The sequence below is a fragment of the Coturnix japonica genome, chromosome 5, assembly GCF_001577835.2.
Source record: "Coturnix japonica isolate 7356 chromosome 5, Coturnix japonica 2.1, whole genome shotgun sequence".
Taxonomy (NCBI): Eukaryota; Metazoa; Chordata; class Aves; order Galliformes; family Phasianidae; genus Coturnix; species Coturnix japonica.
Window position 1 is genome coordinate 25167106 of NC_029520.1, and position 18894 is coordinate 25185999.

General features: G+C 44.0%; 1 protein-coding gene across 2 annotated transcripts in view; it reads right to left on the reverse strand.

Moving 5' to 3' along the window:
• Window positions 1-1853: 1853 nt before the first annotated feature.
• Window positions 1854-18894, reverse strand: part of GALNT16 (polypeptide N-acetylgalactosaminyltransferase 16) — a 59111-nt gene continuing 42070 nt past the window's right edge. For both annotated transcript variants that reach the window (XM_015864710.2, XM_015864712.2), the window contains exons 7-15: window positions 18251-18338; window positions 17069-17153; window positions 15951-16054; window positions 13319-13445; window positions 12740-12832; window positions 11311-11394; window positions 10916-11057; window positions 9483-9599; window positions 1854-5232 (exon numbers count right to left, since the gene is read on the reverse strand). In XM_015864710.2, coding sequence (XP_015720196.1) covers window positions 5095-5232; window positions 9483-9599; window positions 10916-11057; window positions 11311-11394; window positions 12740-12832; window positions 13319-13445; window positions 15951-16054; window positions 17069-17153; window positions 18251-18338 — 978 coding nt within the window. In that variant the 3' untranslated portion in view covers window positions 1854-5094. The remainder of the gene's footprint in view (window positions 5233-9482; window positions 9600-10915; window positions 11058-11310; window positions 11395-12739; window positions 12833-13318; window positions 13446-15950; window positions 16055-17068; window positions 17154-18250; window positions 18339-18894) is intronic.

Genomic DNA, 18894 nt, shown 5'->3' on the forward strand with positions numbered 1-18894 from the left:
TCAAGAAGCGTGCATTGAGATATGTGAGGAATAAACGGCATCCTCTCCAAAATACAGGGCTCAGCATCAGGCAGTTTCTCAATTCCTTCACCATGGGAATGGGAGCTGTCTGCCCCATTTCACCCAGTTATGCAGCTGCTCTGGGGCTGGTGGGAAGGATTAGGGTGCAGAACACCAAATGTCATCTTGGGAAGCTCTTCTGAATTATTTTGCATTAAATATCTCTGGATGACTTGCACTGGAGGGAAAGCAAATGGGAGGAGTTTCCCAGAAACTTACAGCCTCTCTGTCTCATAGGGCAAAGGATCTGTGCTTCAGCTGAGACTCAGCACTTGCAGACAGCTGACAAACACCCATCAAGAAAGTTTAGAGCAAGCCGAGGTGACATCTGACAGGTTAAATATTGCTAATGAGCATCAGGTGTTTGCAGGGGAAAATGCTCCTCATCTCAGATATGGTAATTACTGTAAAGATCTATTTAGCATTTAGATTGCTGAGGGGAAAAGGAGCTTGGAGCAGCTGATTCCCTTGGAAAGTGCTCCACAGTCCTAAGTGAGGCTCCTTGAGCATTGCTTTCATCTGCAGAGGCAGAAAGCAGATGTGATGCTTCAACTCAGGAAAATGAGAGGGACTTTGACATCATTTGGTTGTCCTTGTCAACAGCATTATTGCTTGCAGCCTCTAGCTAAAAAACACGCAAAGCAAACCTCACACAACAGCACTTAAGAGAATTAGAACCCCAAAAGATGGGCCTTGCTGCAGTGAACCCTCGAGAGGAGCCATGGAAGAGCCATCCCAAGCATCTGCATCATACCCTTCACCCGAGGAGTAGAGCCCTTTTCTGTGCTTGCAGACCCAGCCACACCACAGTGCACATCCTCCCCAGCAGGTATCTGTGGCTGCAGCACTCCATGGGTGCAGAGTGGCCCTTGGGGTTGGCAGCCCCATGGCGTTTGGTTCACACTTGCAAATCCAAGTGTCCCCAGGCAGCTCCTTATCCAGCACAGCCCTGCCGTGGGCAGCGCTGCTCTATTAGTTTCCATGGAAATAGCAGCCAGAGCAGCTGGTTTCCACCAAAATTGTATTAAAACGCAATTTTGTCCCAAGTGGATTATTTTGTTATCTTTTCTCTCATTCTTCCTTTTGTACTATGCAGTACATGGATGAGGTTAGACTTATTTTAATGACTTGGATTTGTTAAGCAGAATTTCTGTCAAGATGTCAAGCAGAAGCCGCTGTTTCTATGTGGATGGGATGCCCCTGACTCAGACTACACTCACCCAGTGCCACTTGTGCCATTTCCAGCACCCCCTGGCTCTGCCCTGCTTTCAATCACCATTCAGACGCCAGCGGGATCTAAGCAGAAAGGGCAGCACCTCCAACCACACACAGGTGGATATCTCCATAGTTCTCCAAGATTCCTTGAGCCTAAGATGTTTAAAAGTCACAAGAAAGGAGCACGGGGGTGTAGGGAGATACACAAACTCTTTCTTTGGGAGCCTCCGAATTGTCACTGTTGGCTGTTTTTGTCCATTTATTTCAGGTGTGGACAGGTTTTACCAGCCCACTCACAGTCACAAGCATGTGAGCCCAGCTGTGCAGTGCCAGCAAGCTGTGCTGCTCCCTCCCCTACAGCTGCAGGCAACAGAAAGGCCTTTGGGGAGTTTATAAGGAAGAAAAGCTGATAGCATGGAGAGATTAAGGAAGGGTGGAAGGGAAGAATTAACACCCCCCATGCAAAGGGCTGGGGCATGGCTGGGAACATAAATCCGGTGAGGGAAAGGGACAAGGCATGAGAAGGGGGGCTCTTCTTCAACGGGAAACCAGGGGAGCAAGAACAGGCTGACACACACTTGTCTCAAAGTGGGCTTTATTCCAGGCATTAGACAGGTTCTGGAACATGCTTTCTTCAAGAAAAAGGAAAACAAATCTGGGTTCCACATAAATTACATCTGGCAAAGTGCAACTTAAAACTGAGTGGGGGAAAATAAACCTTCTGAATTGATTTCTGTACAACAGCAGCTTCAGCTCCTCTTAAATTAACCACTGGTTGGTAGCACATGAAGTCATGCTGAGTGATCTGAAACACTACCAGTTTTCTTCATCTTTCTATCATCAGTGCAAACTTTTGCCTTCACAATCTTGGTCCCATTTAAAAGAAGCAGAAAAACAAGGGCAAGCAGCTGCTGATCTGAGTGTCTGAGATACAAACCACCAGGCTGAAGCTGAGGGCTCTGTTGGTTTTCTTTCCAAAACCCTACCGGAGTCATTCCAAACTGCTGGACTTTGGGGGAAGAGCAGAATGACATTCCTCCTCCTTCCCTTACCTCCTAGAGAAGTGGAAAGCATGCCAGCTATGAGTTTGGATGGCCTTTGTTTATTATTATGAGAAAAAGTTTACTTAGTCACCTTTAGAAGCAGCCTTTGTAATGTGTCTATGTCTCAGCAACTCCTAAAGTCTGTTGACTTGGAGAAGGTGACTGCTGGAGAGGGAGAGGGCCTACAGGAAGGCCCCTTGAGCTGTGCCTTGGCTGGCAGCAGAGTACAGCAGTGGAGGGGTGACCTTCAGACAACATGTCCAGGCTCCGGGAACCCCAAAGTCCACGGACAATTAGAGCTACTGGTACCTAGCATCTAGCCCAGCCTTTCCCCTTTCTTCCCCACGCTAGAGCACTTGAATAAAAGCATCCAGTCCTCTCCTGCTCAGCCCGCAGCCCCACACGGATGCCAGCTCACTCAGCCAGTCAGTGAGCAGCGGTGAGACGTGCAAACCACACAGCCAGCCCAGGAACTGCTGCCCTGGGAGCTATCAGGAACCTGGATGGGCACTGGAGCCAAGCACAAAGTCAGGGCAGCGGCCAGCATGCCTTTGTCTCGATCTAACTGGAGCCCTTCGAATCAGGGCTGGCACAGAGCTTGCAGGCTGTACATAAGCAGAGTTCTTGCGGTCTGCAGTGGTAGAATCATTTGCTGAGGATCTGGGTCCTGGTCCCAGTCTGGTTATGAAGAAGGAACTGCAAGAAAGCTGCACACATATAGTGGGACAAAGCAGGGAGGAAGCAGTACCTGGTGGATAAGTGAACATACTGTCAGCTGCAACCCATAAGCTACCAGAGAGTGAGACAGGAAGCTCAAACTGTTCACTGAGGATACATTTTGATGAAAATAACTAATCACTTAGCACTTCATTGTACACAGAGCTTACATACAATACCTGTCCAATAGCTTTTCATCTGTCTTTGCATCAATTTTTTTTCAAGCCATGTGTCTGAGAACTTGACCATTTGTGTCTCCTACTGCCTAATGATATTTTCTGGAAGCAGCACAGTTCTTGTTTAAAAATGCAGTTGTTAGTAGGATAGCTTCTCTCCCCCTAATGGGTCTGTCTGCCTTTCCTATTTCCTTTCCTAACCTATTTTCTTTTCTTATTTGCTCTTTCCAGCTTCCTAAAGTTCTGGCCTCAGTGGTTTGGGCCCAAAAGCATCTCTACAGGGAAAGAGAGGTCTCTGCAGCCAGTACTTCTCCCACACAGGTGTGCAGCTGCAGCATGCCTCAAGCTAGGGGCTAAAGGGAAATGTCTCCTGAGCACTGCCCATGCAGGCAGGTCCTTCAGCCAGCTAACTGGTGCAAAGATGGTGAGCTGATGTCGAAGTGGAAGCGGAAAAAAATGCTCCTGGCACCTGACTGACTTCACTTTTTAAATAAAAGAACTGAGAAGAGAAAAAACAAACAACAAAATCCTCTAGTTCTCACACAAGCATTTCTGAGCACATGCAAACATGTATGAAGAACAGTATCTGTTCTTTTGTCATCTGGGGTAATACCAAACCACAGGAAAGAATTAGAAAAGGATACAAACATGATCAAAAACAGCTCTTGTTCAGAACCCAAATGATCCTCCTCTTCTTCTTCTTCTATACCTGACTAGAAAGGACACAGACAGACAAACGTATTCTCAAGATGGCCCCTGTACGGCCCTTGGAGGATGGGGGTAGGGGGGTATTGGCTTATAAAACTGAGCTCCAAAGCAACGTTGTGGAGATTTATTTGTTTGTATTCCTTTCTTTGCATTGATAGGCATCCCAGCTGAGTGGTAACTGGGAACAGGGCTGGGACATGAGCTAGAGACACCACTGCCATCAGTATTTTCAGCACACAGCAAAGACATCTCACAGGGCAGATCTATACTATGGCAGTATTTGTGCAGGGACAGAGGTACTGTGGGCAGAAAAAGCAGTCAGAGAACAGCCCTGACTTACCTCATATCCCAGAGCACCAGCACACACTGACCATCAAGGGGCAGCTCCCCAGGAGCATGGTGCCCCAAACCCAGGTCCTGCTGGGCTCAAAGAGGCAGGACTGATCTGCTGCCCATAGAAAACTGGAAGCAGGAATTCAGCAGGGAACAGACCCCTCCAGAATCCCTGGTTATGCTTCTAAAACAGGCTGGCCCTTTTCCAGCTGGCCAGTCAGCCTTGTGCCCCATTTCCCACGCTCAGCCCATTTGACCGCTGATGGTAGAGGAAGGTGCAGGCCAGGCCTCCCACAGAGGTGTTACAAACCTCCCTCAGGGCCTGATAGTTCCTCCCCTGCATCTCTGCTCATCACAATGGCTCCTCTTTTGGCCAGTCCTCACTGCAGTACATCAGCATGAACAATGCATGATGTTAAAGTGAAATACCAGGGAACACAAAGATGTTGTGTACAATGTTTGTACAAGCATTGTTCAAGCTGTTGGACTGAGGGTTGTGGACTCTGAACACAGAGAAAGGACTGGAAAGAGGGAGAGCTGCAAGGCAGTTCTGGTCACTTCAAATATTAGAGGCTAGGTGCTCTCCTCTCTCTGGGTGCTGTTGTGCATGGACATCAGCTGCAAAGGAGAACTTAAAACAAGAGATGGCTGATTTCAACAACTCCTCATTCTTCTCTCACCCACAGCTTCTTCTCTGAAAGCTCAAAAACACCAAGTGCTCAGCTGAAATGGTGGCTTGCTGATGGGCACAATGAAAACATTTAGTGTCAGAAAAACAAAACCATTCCTCTTTGTTCCCAAAGTCTCATGCACAAAGAAACAAGGAGATCTCTGTGCTACCATCACGTTGCTTGCAGCAGCTCCCACTGTTGGCCGGGTACATCTGCTTGGCAAGGGTTGGTCACCACTCTCCCAGTCTGGTTTTCCAGGCAAAGACCGCTGACAAAGTGCTGAATGAAACTGCCTTTCATCTTCCACTTCTGTGAGGAGAGAAGTACACTGTTACTTCCACTTCATTAGGTAACTTTGCCCTCATGCTCAAAGAGAAATGCTGAGCACGAACCTCAAATACACCCCAACAAGTGGGGAAACTGGAAAATCTGGGTACTGGCCACATCTCCAAGACACTGTTTTCTTGTATTAAGAATATCCTAACTTTGAGTTCATCTGGTTTATAGGACCAGATATTCGGAAGCACTATTGAAGGAGAACTGTTTGCATAGCAGGAAGAAGCTGATTTTAACAAGCATGCAGAGAAAGGTAGTGATGCAGAGGAAGACCCAAAACAGTCTGTGTTGACAGAGGAGCCTCCAATACCCTCACCAGCTGCTGCATCCCAGTGTCTACACAGATCCCAGAGCCACCTGGCTCTCATCTGGCAGAACTTTCCCTGCAAGGAGCCGAGGAAGAGTTAATACCATAAAGCAACATGCTGCTTAATGTGTGTTATCTCTGTGCAATGCCACCCTGCCCATCACCATTTCCCAGGGCCACAGACTACTCTGTAAAGAGCCTGGTCTCCATCTTTAGGGAAAACAGAAAAAAGTATAAACGATAGTTAATTCCTGCATACACAGCCAAACTTCACTGGGAGTCTTCTCTCTTATCTTATCCACAGATGGCTTTGACTGGACTGTACTTGGAACTAGGGAAGCTCTTGGAAGAGCTGGGAAATATTTTGGCTTGAAAATCTTTCTCAGTCTCCCTTCCACGTGCACATGGAGCTAATACAGTTTACTGCTTACAGCAAGTTTGGAGTGGAGATGGAAAAAAAGAAACAATATTTTGATCAAAATATTGTCCCTCTCTCTACTCTCCTCGCTCTTTGCAAAGTTCCTTGAGGCTGCTGGATAGAAGTACTTCATGTGCAGTCACTAAGAGAAAAGCCAGAAACAGCAAGTTCTCATCCAGCAGTTGGTGAAATACAGCCCAATATACAGAGATGAAAGTGTTAACAGTAGTGTAATTTCTCAGGATAATTAAAAGGGTTTTTAACCCACAGCAACCCAATCAGTCCAAGGTTTATTTCAAATTCCTGTAACCCTGAAAATGTAACGGAGTTGGCCAAGCTCAGGAAACACAGCTGGGAAGAGCAGATGTTGCTGATTAGGACTGAGATGCCTCAGACAGAGACATAGGGAGAACTGATAACTGAATGTATTTGCAGAGCCATGGGCAACCCAAAGCTGGTGCTGAAGACAAAAAACTAACACTTCATATACCGGGTATCTCACCAGAACACCAAATGTCCTTATTTTCAGGCAGGGGTCACATCACTTCAGCACGTTTTCATGAAATATGGCTGTTTAATAAGATTTCTCAGAATGTTTCTTGTTCTGTTGGGAAATACCGTGCCAGTGTTTCTCATTTTTATTCTGTTGTTTTCATGCCTGACTCTCACTTTGCCTTCTATTTGTTCTCACTATAATACAAATTAAAATACCACTCCCACCGTCAGTCAGAGCCAAAACAAAAGCTAAAGGCAATAATTTACTGTGCATTCAAGTAAAAAATGCTGTTCTCCAAATAACATTATGGATGACATCCATCTGCTTTGAAATCTAGTTCTGATTATGCATAACAGCTCTTGGCTGGTCTTGTGCTAGCAGTGCTGGCTGTTGCTGTTGAATGATCAACAGGATCGTGCCGCCAAATAGGTTTTGTTGCCGGTTCCTTTTAGCCTAAGGATGGAGCCTAACAGAATTAAAAATCATCTGCATTTGGAGCATCGTCTATAGCATCATTCTGCCTGCAAGGCTCTAGAGTTATTTTGAGGTAACTCTCCATGGATACAGTTCATAATACTTTAAAGCCTCTGCTAGAGCATTATATATGTCAGATGGACATGAGATTGTTGTTAGTGCTGAAGAAAAAACAACAAAACTCTCTTCTCTGTGGGCAGGCTTAATGTACAACAGCTGTGTAGCACGGGCACAGATTCAGTACTTTTGAAAGCAGTAAGCAGCATTAGGAGCACTATGGTGCTCTTGTAAAGATCTAAACAACCTGCTATGGTGACACCAACAAACAAAGCCACAACTTGTCCTACCTTTTGTCATAGAACTTGGCTTTCGAGCTACTCAGCCAAAAACATGACATCTAAATCCAGGAAAGCCAGAATGCCTTTCACCAAAGACCTCTGATGGCAGTGATGCCAAATATGTTCAAATCCAAGTTTCATCATGCTGCCATCTCCTCCTAGGATAACACATGTGCTCACTTCTCTTTCAGTCAGGGTTTCAGCTCAGGAAGAATAGAATACCTCTCTGTCTTGTCTCTTCATTGCCAGAATCCTGCCTTGCTAACCCAGGTGACCCCTGTAAGAGCCGTTAATTTCACATCCCACTCTAGAGAGGAAGCGGCAAAAAAAGCCAGCTCCCAAAACGAGCAGAGAATTGCATTAGATGCATGTAGTCCTCCTACACTTGGGGCAGAGGAGAGAGAATGGGTCACTTTGCAAAGATGACTGACTTAAACTAATTAAAACCCAGTATCAGTATTAACTATTATTACTGTTGTGTTTACGGAAGGAAAATACTATAGCAACATTCCCCAGGAATGGGACAAACTTGAGCACTGTGTGTGGATCTGGCTTTCTAAGTACAAATCTGAAATGGGATTTTCTGACTTCCAAGCAACCCTGAAATTTCAGAGCATCTTAACCCTTAATTAGATTAAAAATTCACACGCTGTTCTTCCACTTCATCCCTACCTCATCCATTCAGCCACAGCAGGATTTGGAATGGCAGCTGTGAATCAAATTGGTCTCCAATTGTTTAAAATGCTTAAACAAAATCCTTGCTTACAGTCAGTTGGCTAAATCACCTGCTACGCCATGTCCTTGATATAAGTGCAGTTTGTTCACATAAGATAATGGAAAACAACAGATCACATCCTTAAGTGTGCATGCATGTCTCTATAATGAGCCTGTATATAATCACCACATCAAGGCTCAATAAATCCTACACTTAGCAGCAGAATGAACCTGCATGTGTTAATGTGGATTAATCTCTCTTCTGGCTAATAGCGCCTGTACTCCACACCCCTCCAGGGGGCTCTTGTCCTTCCATGACACAGAAGGTGGAGAAAGAGTTGATTTTGGCAGCTGCTAGAGTCCTCTCTGCTGCCAGGGAGGAAAATGCTGCAAGGCACCTAAGAGAAAGCTAAGTGACCTAATTACATAGCAAGAGGGTGTTATCAACAAGAAAAAAGGAAAAAGGAGCAGGCAAGCACAGCCCACCTAGGATATCCTTGCAAAGCTAATCCATACTATAAAATGAATATAAACCCATTATATTCAAGGTGATAACTCTTCAAGATCTTTCTGTATTAACCAGACCTTCAGGGGAAAGTCTACATAGGCATTCCACACGTGGGCAAGACTGGATTTCAGTGTCTTCTTCCAGGAGGAACTAAAATCAGGGATAAATACAGCATTAAAAAATACTGACAAAAGAGACTCTGCTGAAGACTAGTAGCAAGCTGAACTGTATTTTATCTTTGCGCTACCAAAAAAATAGATGTGCTGGGAAACACAGAGCTAGAATAGCCCCATATGGTGGCAAATTTATTCTCTCAGTGTAGAGGGAAGCACAAAACCAGGGATGAAGCAAGCCCTGCCCATTCACTGTCTGCCAGTGCTGTGTTGTCACATGTTGTATTTTGACCAGTCCTGATAAAAAAGGCATATCACATACCTGTGAAAGCAACATGCCCATCACAAACACAGTCTCTTACCTCATATTGCAAGGCAAAATGCACTAGGTGTCATGACAGATCAGAGATGGGTCTTGTTGAGAACATTCCAAAGCCAACACTGCTGCTGTGTGTTTTTCCGGAACATACCTTGTTTTATGCCAGTTGATTGCTCAAATGAATTCCACAAACTCAGTTTTAAATGTCTGTTAACGCATCCACATGCATCTCACCCTGATGCTGTGCTTCATCCATGCGCTGACCTGCCTAAATGTGCATGTATCCATGGAGTGACATGGATGCCACTGGGCACCCACCCACACACATACCTACCCACACACTGCCGTAGTCTGCACTCTCTTTGGTCACAGGTAACGTCATACACCCGTGCATATGCAGCACACCAGAGAGGGAGATGCAGAGATGGCAGGGACTTTGACACACTTTGATAGTACTGGGTTTGCACCCGCAGGATGCACTGCTGTAGGAACGCTGGTATGTGACAATGAAGGGATTAACAAGGGTGCACAATTACCTGTCTGCCATCTTTTTGATTGCAGGCTTCCAGTGTGATTTGAGAGCCGGTAGAAAAGGAGGTAATGGAAAGACACTTGTCCTGCTGTCTAATTACAGGGTCACTGAATACCCACTCCTTTGGCATAAGAAAAAGAAAAAGAAAGGTTCCATCATGATCCCAAACGAGAGAGAAGTTTTTAATGGTTTTGGGTTTTTTTTCCCTCTCCTTTTAGGTACTACAAGAATCTGAATATTTTCTTCAGCATTTATGAAAGGCTCCCTGGGAAGACTATATTTGGAGGCCTCACCTGATCAGAAGTTTATGCTCTGGCTTGACAAACCATGACTATTTCAAAACCTACAGCTGGCTTCTCTGACCTTCTGAGCTGCTTGATTAACCTTGGATCCTTTGCGACTCCATGGCTCTGCAGCTTTACAGAGTCAGGCTGATATAGCATGGAGGCCACCAGTCTCCTGATTTACATGATGTGCAACTGCATCTGCATATTTTACATAACAAACATTCTATAAAGGGTAACTGAGATCTATACATTATCAAATGAAGCAAAATGCATGCAAACATATCTATGGACTATCAAATATCACCAGCACACATAAAGCTCAGACTTCATTTCTCCCTTCTCTCACTTGAAGGATGCTTGACCCAATCAACTATTCTTATTATATATTCCCCAAAGAAGAAAAACAAATGCAGTACATTTTGGAGGCATGGAACAATGAGTGAGATTAAATGGTAAGTTGAATGCTGGCTACAGATTGGTTTCCAACAGTTAACAGATGTGAATATGTATTTTCTGGCATAAAACACCCCTCTGTGACACTTGTCTTTCTCAAGCTGCTTCTCTGCTGCTTCGACTACTAAAAGAAGAGACTGACAATAAATCCTCAGCTGATATAAACCAGTACAGCTCCACTGTTAGAGAAGCTGCACGAAATTACTGCAGCTGAGGTCTTGTCTATTTAAATTCTGCTTGGGCATTACACTGAAACACATCTGCAAAACGGCACAGTTCAACTATCTGCAGCTACAGCAGAAGTGGTGGACTGAGGAACATTTATGATGCTGGGGAAATCTCAGAGCATACACAAACCACAGCCTGAGTGGTGATCACCACGTGATTCAAACCCTGGCCATGAGTTTACTGCACAGACTAGTCAGGCCTCCAAACATTCAAGTGTTACCTGTTGCCTCTGTTTGAGTAACAAAATCCTTCGTACCCCATGCTTAGCTGCTGTGTCTGTTGAGACAGTAGTGCTCTGAGATGGCCACAGCTTCTTTTCCTGTTTACTACTAAAACCACTAATAGGGCCAAATTCTTCCTTTATTCACCTCTGTACAAATCCAAAAGGCCAGAGATGTCTTTTCAGTCACTGTTAATACATAGAGGGGACAGAGGAAGGAGGAAAGCACCAAGCTGAAGCCCATCTTACCTGAGTGACGGGTGGATTGTTCACTGTCCCTTTACAGTTTCCGATGCCAACCAATGTATTCCCTGAGGTATCCTGTGCCCAAGACTCCAGACAATTTCCTCCTTGTCTAATTATCCCTGGAATCAAGTCTTTTTCAGGAACCCTTGAAGTAGAACAACAGTCATAAGGCACTTAATAAAGAAGTACAAGGTACTTATATGCTTACAAGAAAATAACTGGCCCCTATCTGAAATACAAAGGAGAACAGAGAAGATCTTTTCCAAGCAAGCATAAGTCCCTTTTTTTTTTTTTTTTTTTTTTCTTTCTTTTGGCCTTCTGCTGCCACAGCTCAGTTTGTCATTGTGAACCACCTCCCAACTCCTCCAAGGAATTGCAGAAGCTGAGATCTGACTCACTTCAGCTCAGGGTAGACTTTCTCCAGATACCACTGGAAGGATTTACAGTTCAGTTTGCGGCGCTGCTCCACTCGATCTGCAATACTGGAAACACAGACACACACAGTGAACAGGAGGAAGGGGGACAATCAAGAGAATTTATGTGGATCTTACAGATGTATCAAAACTGCATAGAAAGAAGGTCAATTTTTGGACCTTTTGATGGTGTCAGAGACATCTGCATTCTAAATCTAGATAAATAATGCAGATTCACTTTTACTACAGGTGAAGAGATCACCTGTAGCTGGAAACAAACGGCTTCACTTCAGCTCTTACTTGGCCGTCTCTGTCTGTAAAGCTGGTAGGAAATATGTGCAAACAAAAAGTGCAAGTTTAGGCCCTAAGACACAGTGGCAATGTATCCAAGTTCACGATGCAATACTTCAGTTTCTTTTATGAGAAGAAGCATTGCTTACTATTTGGCCTCAGTCTGGCTGCTGCAATCAATACAAAGACAGAAAAATTAGCTAGGTAAAGTTATTGTTGTTGCAATACCAGGATGTATGATGAAAAGTCTGTATGGGCCAGACCAAGCCTGCTTGTCACCACATAAGTAGCAGATGCATCATTATCCAGTGCATGTAGTTACACATCTGAGGCACCATCACTTTTGCCAAGTCCTTAAGCTGATACAACGGTCACTTGTTCACAGGGGATACAGCAGATATTCCTCCAGAATGTTTTTAACATTCCCTTAGAAATTGTAGGTGTTTGACACAGAGAACCAGTTCTTCTTTCATCCTAGGTTTTGGTGCCCAATGATTTTTGGGTCACAACCCAAAAAAGCCCATAATAGCACACCTTATGTGGCCTGCAGACAGCTTTAACTAGGATGCTGCAAGAAACACATTTCTTTACAGAAGTGAGCTCAGAAGGTGCTGGAGACCAGTCACAACCAGATTACGTTTCAGCACAAGATGTCTCACCATTGGCCATGTTCTGTCCAGCCTTACAAACCACCTCATCCACAAATCAGCAAAGAGGGGAGCACACCAGGTAGCAACCTGCCCTGTGTGCTAGACGGCTCTGCTTGGCCCTGGGCTCTGTCTGTACATCAAGCTCTAGTAACTGCACAGCTCACATTTCCAGAGCACATGCATGCTGTATTAGAATATATTCCCTTAAAGAGCCTGATATTTTAATTTCATTACAGCTCACTTTGGCCTTCCTCTAACAAATGATTTATGCAGCGCTACTGGGGGAAAAATGATGTGAATTAGAAGCAAACCTGTTAGTCAGACACTAGAGCTGTAACACTCCTGGCAAGACAACAATTCAGAGCATCTCTGTTTCTCTTTCCCACATTTAGAGACAGAGAAGATCTGATAACTATTTCTTGCTAGCAAGTGGCTTACCAGAGTCTTCCTAATAACATTTGAGAGCAGCTTACCTTCCATATGACTTGCCAATAGCTGATGGCCGGGCTTCATAGTAATACTGCTTGTACTCATCCATCCACACCTCCGCTGTGCGCTTAGTGTTCCTACATGGGAACAAGGGGATGCTTTGCTGAGTGCTGCTGGAGAACCTGCCTTCCTGTCAAACAAGCATTAGGTGGGAAGAACCAGGGCCTGTCTGCCAGGGGGAGGTTGGGAATAGCACCAGACATAAAATAAAGTGGGCACCACAGTCAGATTTAGACAGAATGTGTTAACTCTACAAAGCCTTGTGTGGATACTACAGTTCAGAATATAAAAGTAAATTAAAAAAAAAAACCCTACAACAAAACAGAGGAATGCCAGGGATGCCCTGCTTCCCTCCTCCCTTGCAGAGTGAGGAAACTCAAGATGCAGTACTACGAACAACAGAGAAGGGAACATTGTGCATAGACCAACAGCAGCTCATCGTCCCCTTGAGAACAGATGCTCAGCCACAAGTTGTTCTCTGGCATCAAGGAGAAAGACAATAAAAAATTCAGGCTGATTCAGAGATGCCCAACATTCAAAGTGACCTGACTGTTACCACCTACTTGATGTAAGTTAATGCATTGCCTTCAGGGAAGTCATAGGGGTGGCGCTTCCTGAACACATGTCCCACTCGACTGCAGGGAACGATCTCCAAGCTGCCACCACACATCCACACTCGGAAAGAGAGCTCTGGAAGAGACCCAAGAGTCATACAGTTGAAGTCAGATCATCAGCATTTCCAAAAAGAGTAACCTCAGCAGTGTGCCTGAAGTTCTTATCCCTCTGCTCTACATGTATTTACTACATAGTAAAACCAGAAAGAATGATGCCACAGTAAGAGAGGAAAAATCTCTCTGCACTTTGTTTAAACAGAGGCAGCACCAGTGCTGGTGCTTTCCAATACCATTCCACTGTTTCATTCCCTGAGCATTTCAATGACACCTTTCTATTTGACCACATCCTACCAGCTGTATTCAAGTTTTCAGGACAGCATTTGGTAACAGATCGAGACCACCCCACACCCACCTTGCTCTGAACCTTCTACAACTCACCCATCCTGCAAATGGATGGAAGAAAAGGAAATGAAGAATTTACTACCCAAAGCAAATCACATGAGGAAGAGAGGGAGTTTAGGAGACAAAGGTGAAAGAAGAGAACAAGAAGGCATAGGAAGCAAATCTTCTACCCCATGAAAATTGTCTGGGTAGTTGGTAGAGACTCCAGATCAAGTCTCTGCCAAAAGGGCTTCAGACTGCATAAACTGATTACTTCAAAAGCTTCACTTGCTTGGAGTCTCCCAAATTATGGAGCTCTGATGTTTAGAAATTAAAAAAGAAACTGCATCCAGATCTAATGGCTCTTTCAAAGCACGCACACATACACCAGCATCATCCCACCCTTCATCTTTCTCCACAGTTCCTGGGAAAGGCAAGTTAAACAGCATGGTGGTTTTCTTGTCTGACTGTTTGGTGTTTGGGTGGTTATGGGATTTTTTTGGAGGTGAGGAGGAGATGGTGTATTTAATCCAATTTCTAAGTTGTTAAACTGTAGATTGTGTCATTCCTTACTAGTTGCAGTTTCTCCCTCAACCTTTCCTACAGCTTTGAAGAGAGGAAGGGCTCAAAAACAAAAACAACAGAAACACAAGACATAAGTTTCTATCTGGTGGTGTGTCCAGCTGCCAGTTGCTCTCCTCAAATGAGGTTCTGATTCATTCTGCCCTATAGCAAAAACAAAATCCTTAAGCTCTCACATTTTACTTAAAGCAACATCCATTTCCCAAGGAGAATCCTCCTGTATTCATATCTCAGGCACACAGACAGACTTCGCATGACCGGGTTTGCAAATGGCAATTCTTTAACAAAGAGGAGAAAGGATGCAGATTTTTGGCACAAAATAGAAAATGGAGATCAAGCATAACATATTAAGGACTTCCACCCATTTTTTTTATGAAAGACATATGAGAATTTTTTGCTTTGTATTTTCCAGCACCCAACCTTGCCCATCTATGCTTTAAATTATTTTATTACTGTGGCTTTTCCCCATAATACTTGAAAAAAATTTCTTACCTACCCACATCCAGCTGGAAGAATACTTTGGCAGCTGATAATCGCTACCTGGCCATTCCTATGTACCTGCTCCTCCAGCTCTGTGCCCTTTAAATCCTTCTCTTACACTGTTTACTTGCAGGAAAAAAAAAGTTCCCAAGGAAAAGTTTATTGAAAATGGCCTTCATGGCCATTCTCACCCACCCGGATTAGTCAGAGCTACTCGCTCAGCCCACTCAACAAAAGGTGACCTTATCCAAACAATTGCTTTTCACTCAAAATTGTAACGTGTAGTAAAAAGTGTTTCAGAACATAATCAACGTTTTCCCTTCATCACAAAAGCTAGATCTCAATTAAGTATGGAAAACATTTCTTTCAGAGTGGAAATCGCTCTAAATACCTTCTCAGGAAAATGAACTTGTAAAATTGTTGCTTTCTGCCCATCTGCTAAGTGAAACAAGCTGAATGTAGAAGCCACTGACGGGATCAGTGCCTCATATTATGGTGAAGAGCTGAAAAAATGTTAGCTTCAGGGGAAAAATAAAGTAAAATATTTTGCCACTGCCACCGTCACACTGTCACTGCAGCAGTGCATCGCAGGGACAGACTCCGTTATACAGAGGACTGTGCACTCAGCCTTGCTTTTGTTAAAGAAGAGTCAAGGTGCAGGATAAGAAACAAGTGATGAGGGGCAACAAACAATGGAAACTGCACAAGAAACAACTGGCAAGACCTACACACTCAGCCCAATCCCACACAGCCCGGCCCAGCCATTGCCAGCCTTTATGAAAGCAGTTTGAAGGAGGAGAACAAAGCAGTTCTGCAGAGGTTTTCATCACCTCTATGTACAAGAACAGTTGTGGGTGTGCAGCTGATTTATTGCCTCTTACTGACTGCAGAGAGCTCTGCTTTAGCATCAGCTATGGACATATGCACCAAAAAACAGTGCTAGGCTCCCTGATAGGCAGGGAGCTTCCATTCACTTTGCAAAAAACTGACATAAAATTCTGACCCACGTGGTGATAGCTTGACCATGTCTGTAACCTTCTATCGACATTCAGATCTTGAAAGAAGAGCTCTGCTAAGTCGTGAATACTGGGAAATAGTTCTGCATTAGTGTGTCGTTCCTCAGACACCCTAAGCTTACCAAAATTTTCTCCTCCCCAGATGTCCATTTGAGTATCATATTTTCCCAGGTGGTTAAACCAGGATTTGTTAATCACAAAGATGCCTCCTGCTATGACAGGGGTTCTGGAAAAGAAAACACAAGCCCATATTAAATAAGCTCACATACTCGTGTGCGTGCAGCACCACCATCTTCATTTTAGAGGGGAGACAGTTTGTGTAGGCCTGACAAACCATCTCCTATTCAAAACAGGAAAACAGAAGTCTGCTGATCACATTCCTGCTTTGATGAGATGCCCCTCACTAGATCCTCCCCCATCCTTTTTTAGACTACATGAACAATGCTGTGTCTTTTGCATTTATACAAATACACGCAGTGTGTAGGAATGACAGAGGTATTCATTGTCTGATGGCTGCACTCACCAACTAGGCATGGTATGAGTGGCTTTGCTGTATGTACTGTAGGCTACTTATTGAGTGCAAAACAGAGACTCACAAACTATATGAAGGAATAAAATGGCACTTCCATTACAAACAGGGAGCTGAGCACTGTGACTTTTTATACCAGGATTTTTCACGTTCTACATCCCTCAGAACCACACACACAGCAGTAAAGCTGGCAATAACTGCTGCAGTTAACACAGTTTGGTTTTGTGCGGACACAATTATTTAGGAGAGAAGGTTAATTCTGTGCTCAAATTACGAGGTGCAATTAAGCTCCTAGCTCTACTTTACATTTCCAGAGGTGATTGTTTAGCTGCATCTTTCTTTAATTCCTCACCTAGAAGACAGAGGTAATTAAAAATCTCCAAATGAATTCTGGAGGCATTCAGAGTGTTGAGGGAAACCACAAAAACAAACAGAGAACAGGAAGAGGTGGCCTGTTGGGATAGCACAGCTACAAGCCAATGAAACTATATAGTTGCTATTCATATAGTACTCAGGTAACAATACTCAAAGAATTAGGGTATTGCAGCATTGCAAGATTTCTTCAGAAATAACATGAAAAGTTTTCCTTTATCAAGTAAAAACAATGATATCTTGTCCCCAGCAAGACAACCCTTTGCACTCCTCGCCATAAAGGCAAAGGCTCAGTAAAGACATTTGGAGGACTGCACGCAGTCCATCAGAGATGGATACCTTATAGACTGAGTTGGGTCTGTTCTGGACATCTTCTGCTCTATAGGAATCTGCTCCCATTTAAAGTGAAGGCTCCAGTCAAATCCTGAGAAGAAAAGAAACATGCCAGACAGGTTTTGTTCTTGGCTTTCTCCTAGCTTCAGCCTCCACCTTTACATCACAGGTGACACCTACTTTCCTTCTTCAACACCCCTTGCAGCCTAGCCAAAGTGGAAAGAGTTTATTTTAACGTAGCCAAGAAGTTGCCAATTTTGTCTTGGCATCTTCATCCCTCAGCAGTACAGGTTTCTGCTCAATTCCACTCCACATCCTCAGGAGAGTGTTGTCAGAGCGACACATACTAATTAGGGTTGTTGCATTTTGGCCAGTCTTTTTTACACTTCCCTGTCTGCCAGAGTTATTTATTTTAATCACAACACTTTGTGGGATGTAATGTATTCTGAGAACAAGGGCTTGCAGATCATTTTAACCATTTTAATATCCAAGCCTACTGTTTATTTATAATTAGCCTGTGGTGGAGAGCTAAGCTCATCACAGACACTAGCACTGTACCCTGTTGAGGTTAGCCACAGAGTGAGTAGCCTTCAGTGAGCAAGCAGTGCAGTAGTGAAACACGGCTACCTACAGGGGAATGGCAGCTCACACAGAACAGCCATAAGAGGGTTCAGCAGCTAGGAGAACAACCCAAGATGCCAGATGGACCGCAAGGAATATAAGAAGAGGGGAAAGTTTGCAGGCTTTCACCTATTTTATTTGCTATCACCCTTCTTCCTTTACTGGAAACCATAAAGAGTGATCTACCTGGTTTATGAACTTGTGAAAGCACAGGAAGGTGCTTCACATCTGGCTGCTTGGCCTGAGTGCCGCAGCCCAAAAATCCTGCTGTTCACTTGCTGACAGGAGGTGAAAAGGCCATAGGATATGTTGATATGCTTTAACAGTTAGCTAAGCCCCGAAACTGCAAAATACCATGATGCTGATGCAAGCTCAAGAACAAAACCATATTTGGGCTTTATTTCAACTCTGCAAAATATCTGACTTAGCAATTTGCAGGAAAAGGAGAACAGAAAACCCATCAGGAAAGAGCATCACTACTTTATTTTAAAAGCTAAAGCCAACATCAATTATTTTTTAAGCACCATCTCGCAGGCCTAACTATCACAAGCCATTCATTATACTCACCTCCCCTCAGATCTGCTGATGCTGCCAGGTAGGCAAAGTTATCCAGGCTGATAACATCAATGATTGGACTCACCACTCGGGTATAATCCTGAAAGAGACAGAGAAAAAGGGGAAAAAAAGCAGTTAGATTTTTCTCAAGGGTCTGGAAAAGCTGACCGAGATCATAAAAAACAAAGCTGAGAAAGTAACATGCAAATTTTTATGTGGCTTTTCCAATAGAGTTTTGACAGCTGAGCAGTGATTGATGTACACAATGTCCAAATGGAGAAGGTTGGGTATTAGCCAAGCATACACCATGGATAAAGGGAATGAGGCAAGGGACCTACATACCCAGAAGTGCTGCCAAGAAACAGCTCTATTTCCTGCCCAAGACACAGGACGTGAATCACTGTCCCAGAGGTTTTATGCTTGTTTTTGATATCTACTGATTTCTGCTCAGCCACCCTTGAATTAACTCATTGCAATCAGATGCAAACTGAAAAAAATATAATATCTGAATATTAAGGAATTAGAACACTTTGGTGGCTGTAAGGTTTTATTTGCAGTCTTTTTAATAAACAGAACTTGAGATGTAATGTTTCCACCACAGCACTGAAGAAAGTCTTTCAAAAGCTGATATATAAGATGAAACAGAGAGCTGGCAA